We start from the raw sequence: 5,621 nt of genomic DNA on the forward strand, positions 1-5,621 counted from the left end.
TTTTAAAATTCTTGACGTTTCCAAACAATTTAATTTTTAAATTTACTCACAAACTCACACACACATTTTCATTTTGAATCTCAAGCAACAACAATTTCGAACAATTTCAATTTTTTATTTTCACTTTTATATGATTTTAAAATGTTGGCAAACTTCAAAAAAAAATCATGGCCGACAAATTGAGAGATCGGTTCTACCTTGCTATGTTCTTATCATGTTATGAACGATAACGTGTGCTACAAATAAACTAAAATATAAATTGAAAGATTGTAGTTTTTGTAGGTTTATGAATCTATATTTGCTTATTTGACATAGGAATTGCCTTAGAGGGCAAATGTTGTTGTACTGAATATCAAGCCATGATTGGCGGCGCGCCGGACGGTAGGCAAAATGAAAACGATTGCGTCTTATAAGTATGTATGTACTTAGTTACTTAGTTCACTTATAAATGCTGCGTATACTGTAAAAAAGTGGCAAAAGTCCGAGAAAAATATAAAACACAACCTCGACCAGACATTCATTTTATAAAAAACGGCCAGAAGATTTTAGTTGCTTTTTTGACATTTGTAATTTTAAGCAATAAGTGCGGAAAATCGAAGGACCCTACGAAATTTCGAAAAATACAGAAATTGTGATAAAATCTGGAAAAGTCCCTAAAAAATTCTTAACTGTACCGCAAAAGATCCCAAAAACTGTTCAATTCTTAGAAAAGTTTCAAAATAATCTCAACACATTCTCTAAAGGTCCCGAAAAAGTCTCGAAGTGTTCCAAAAATTTCAAAAAAAAAATCCAGAAATTGCGGAAAATAATCCTAAAAGTTCCCGATAAATTCTTAACCGTCCGGAAGAACCCCAAGGAACTTTTAAAATTGAGAAAAAAAGAAAAAGTCCCTACATAATCACAACAAAAGCTCGGAAAGTCTCAAAAATATTGCGAAAAACCGTCGAAACTTTGTAAATCCTCCAAGGTTTGTGTTTTTTTGACCATACCTCTTCTGAGTATTCAATTCATTCCTAATTAATTATTCATTTTTGTATTAATTTCATAGCCCGTTTATGATATTTAACCATACGTACCACTGTGCTAGCTTCCAAAATATTAACAGAGCAGTCGGAAGTAAAAACTAAGTCAAGTACGCTGAAACAAGTGGCGCTGACGTTTTTCTGTTCATTTGTTTCTTATTTTCAATCGATTCAAATTCAAAAAATTCAGTAAAGCAATGCCTTCATGTGGTCTGATTGCCAATATACTTATTTGCATTTTAAATATCTCGAAAATCTTAGCTAACCCAGAAACATGATTTGACAGAAACACATTTTGCTAAATCTGAAAACATGAAGGAAGTGTAATTAAATGTTGCATAATGTTAGGCGCACTTGCTATTCTTTTTGAGATTTTTGGCGTTCACTCGACAGCTAATGCATGAAATAGAATGCACTTTTCACTGATGCTAGTGGTCTAACTTAACTTAAAGTATAGAAAATAAAAAAATTAGAGAGTTGCCACCTATTTAAAGATTGCAATTTAAGCAAATTGATAAGATAAAACAAATATTGCAATATGGCTGTCAAAAGAAAGAGGTTTAGAAAGACTTACAGCTGAACCTATTTTTGTGCAAGGTTGCCACCTGTTTGAAAATTTTAGTTTAATTTAATTGATAAGATATATTAAATATTGCAATATGGGTAGCAAACTAAAGAGACTAATAAATTTTACTGCCGAAAATTTGTTTGAGGGGGTTGCCATCTGTTTGAAAAATTGTATTCATTTCAATTGATAAAATATATGAGATATTACAATACGGGTATTAAACTAAAGATGTTTAGGAAAGTTTACCGTCGAAAATTGAAGACTTGAGTTATAAGATTATACGTAAATTAAATTTCCAGGAGAAAACCGACACATCACATCTTTCTAAATAACTCCGAAAATACATACATAAGCTAACACCCAAATTTATAAAAAAAAAAAATAATGCTTTATAAATCGAAAATTTTTTTGAAAGTCTCACTTCAAAAAGGTCTTCAAAGCTACTTAGTTATATTATTTTTTATTAATGAAGCCATAAGAGTCTTGGGAGGGAGTAACAACACAAAAATATTTTTAAGGCGCAGTGAGGCACGGCGGGTACTTGTTACTTCTTAATAATATTTCAACGGATTCATAAAACTGTTCTCAAAATAATCTATCAAGTTGCAAAATAAATAACAGAAACTTCCATAACGCACAAACAATTGTTATTTTATTGTTATTTTTTAGATTCGAATATCCGAATATCTATACACAATTCGGATATCCGTAATTCCACACACTTTTCGGATATTCGAATTATTTTACATATTCAGATATTCGAATATTCGGTTTATCCGCATAGTAAAAAAAAACTTCCAGCCCTGCTATATATAGATTTTCGTAAGACTGCTAATCCACAAAAATTCCTAAAGTTATTTAAGCTTTAAAAAACATGTTGATGTATATCCACATGCACTACTGACACATTTACGATTGCATTTTCAACGTTATATAAATTATAGCGAGCAAAATCATTAATTTTATCTTTTGGCATTTGCGAAACAATTATGAAAATTTAGCCGCAATTATAAACTCCTACCGCCAAAATTTATTTTAAATACTTAATAACAAAATTAGCCAATAAAAAGTTATTAAAATTTGCACGCTTCACAATTTTATGTCTACTAATACTAATGAAATGTTTGTTTTTGTTTTCCGTTTCTAATTTCGTGTGGTGTTCCATTCGACTAACCATCAACCAACCAACCAACCAACCCACCAACCAACAACCAACAACCAAATGACCATTTAAAACCAACGCAATCAACAACACCAATATTGCCGCTAACAACAACAACAACATTTGCTACTACTACTACCACCACAACCAAAACCGAACCATAAATGTGGCAATGTGTATTTTAAAATGCTAAATGTGCTACTAAAATCCTTTTCACCGCAAAACCGCCGCATTAATTTCACGTACACCAAAACAAAACAAAAACCCCAATCAAAACCGCAATAACACCAACAATTGGCGGCTGCACACAACAAACTACCATTTATTGCTATGCTACCTGCTGGCTGCTGGCTGTCCGTCGGGCCTGCCTGGCTATCTGCGTTGCTTGCGCGCTTTTATGCTTATCATGTTTTGCCAAAATGCTAACAACTACAATAACAACGTTTATAATGAATGATACGCTCACGCACAAAACACAAAACCAACGTCATATCCTGACACCCATATCTGCGTATATACATCGTCGGCTGTCCAACAATTTCATCCGTACTTTGAATATTTAATGTTCCCGTGAAATTTTGATTATAATGACGGCTGCTCTACGCCCGCCTCCATTGAATACCGTTTAATTGGTTTTTTTTTTTTTTAACTGGCTACGTGCATGCATCTGCTTGGCTGGCGGAAATGCCTGCGCCATTTTGATGAATGCTAACAACAACAACAATGCCTATGTATCAACTGCACATTCCCTCTGACGGAAATGCATAATTTGTTTTGTGTGTGCCACCACCAAACAAACATTCATCGTTCGCATCATTATTTTACCGCAATTCTGCATATGACTCACATTGCTACATTTGTATATACGTATGTATGTATGATGTTCATCAATCACAGAAACACAACTTGTTGAAATATCCAGTCGTATGCAAATTCTGGAATCTGGAGACTTATTAATGTCGAATGTACGTGAAACGGATGCTGGCCTATATACATGCGTGCGTTCAAATGAGGCGGGCACGGTCAATGGCGAGGCATACCTAAGCGTTTTGGGTAAGTATGGTGAAAATGGCAATTCAGCACGCTAACCGCCATGCAATTCACTTGCTTGTTTGCTTGTACATTTGTACTGTAATGGATTTTGTATTTGTATTTTGTGTTATATTAGTTTGGCGGTATAAACCAAAAGCCTGCATTTATGTATGTACTCCTGTTCCTGTTGCACGCCTAACAGTCTCCTTGGCTGCTTGTTGCGCTCTCTTATGCCGTATTTCCACTAGACCTTAAAATGACAAAAAATGTGTGCCATTTAAAAATTTAAATGCATAAAAGAGCTTAATGAGCATTTTTATAAAAGTAGCGGCAGAGTTTTTTTTATTGTAAAACTTTGCCATACAATTTTTTGTCATTTAAGGCAGGTTGGAAACCCGGCATTAATTTTAAGTTAAAAAGTGACCCTAACAGTTATATGTAATTTTTGCAATGGCATTAATTACTTTAAATTTTTGTCCTTCGATCTCATTTGATCAATATTTCATGATTATGTTTACGATCAAGGATAATCGATTAAAAAATAACAATTATTCCTCAACGTTTTTATTCAATGAAAGAGAAATCATCCACAGCAATTTCTTGCAATCTTTTTACAATAATTGTTTGAAAACTTACTAAGTGCTGGTGTTCACGGAAAATTATTGGAGAACATTATCAGAGACCATGTCAAGGAAACGCTCAATGGCGGATTAGGTGGGTGATTTTCGGGTTAAACCCCCTCGACTACGAAGTTTTCAAAAAAAAAAATTTTTTTTTTATAAAACGACCCTGAAGATTTTCGAATCGATCAGTGGAATATAGAAAGCAATTCTATAGCTATCTTCAACGCTCCCAGTATCAACTATCGACACTGCATATATTTCTATGCCATTTGTTGATGCGTTTTTTTCGCCCACATTTTCACAAATTTCGGGGAAATGAATTTTTGCATTTTTTTCATCTCTTGAAATTCCTGCATAGTATCTTCTGAAAATTTCGGAGCCTCGGATAAATCTTGCGTTTCTGATTGCAATTGCTTACTCAAAGGCAAAACGATGGTGTGCCCAAGAACTGGGATTTTTTGCTGCTGATTTGTCGTTTTTCCATGCTGCAATCACTTCAAAAGTTGCGAAAATTTCTGGCTGAAGTTCAATGTACGTCGATACTGCTTCGTGGCATTGAGATCATCTAGTTTAATTTGACACATAAATGGCAAGTGGAAAATCCAATTATATGTACGGTTGGGCTCCGTGGAATTCACCAGAATTCTCTGGAGCTTCATCATATCCTTCAAGATAANCCAGCAGTAAGCACTATATAATATAAGTAATTTTTAAGAAAAAAATAAAACCGACCACCTCTGAAGTACCACATTAAATCATTCGAGCTAGTTAGTTAATTAATCCAAGATATTGCTTAACAACATACACTGCGACCTGCAGATTCTAAAGAGAGTGCCCTACCCTTATACCCTTACTTATAGTTTATTGTGTAGTTTCTTTTTGATCGAATAATATGCTTTCTATTGAAAGGGTAGCCGATGAGCCTGGGCTGTATTTAGCTACTGATGCGGTCACCAGTACTTATAACGGACGTTTTATCCACTAACTAACTGAGTCATTAACCGCCCCAAAATTTTTCACAAATTTTTGAACCGCACCGAAAATCGAACCAGTTTATGTAAATGAACAATGCTCCTTTTGATGTCATTCTGTTAGAGAGAATCTGAATGTCCTCTTAGCTATATAAAGAGATAACTATAAAAGTGCCCTTTAAACCATTTTTACGGTTTAATTTGGCTCAGGTTAAGAATGCTAATACTTTATCGTGGAACACT

At 34.1% G+C, this 5,621-nt stretch overlaps 1 protein-coding gene across 1 annotated transcript in view; it reads left to right on the forward strand.

Moving 5' to 3' along the window:
• LOC108377313 (protein sidekick-like) overlaps positions 1 to 4,058 on the forward strand; it is a 6,757-nt gene extending 2,699 nt beyond the window's left edge. The window contains exon 2 of the mRNA XM_017633573.1: positions 3,650 to 4,058. Coding sequence (XP_017489062.1) covers positions 3,650 to 3,840 — 191 coding nt within the window. The 3' untranslated portion in view covers positions 3,841 to 4,058. The remainder of the gene's footprint in view (positions 1 to 3,649) is intronic.
• Positions 4,059 to 5,621: the final 1,563 nt, after the last annotated feature.

This window comes from Rhagoletis zephyria, unplaced genomic scaffold, assembly GCF_001687245.7.
Source record: "Rhagoletis zephyria isolate East Lansing unplaced genomic scaffold, Rhagoletis_zephyria_1.1 Rzeph_scaffold_11910, whole genome shotgun sequence".
NCBI lineage: Eukaryota > Metazoa > Arthropoda > Insecta > Diptera > Tephritidae > Rhagoletis > Rhagoletis zephyria.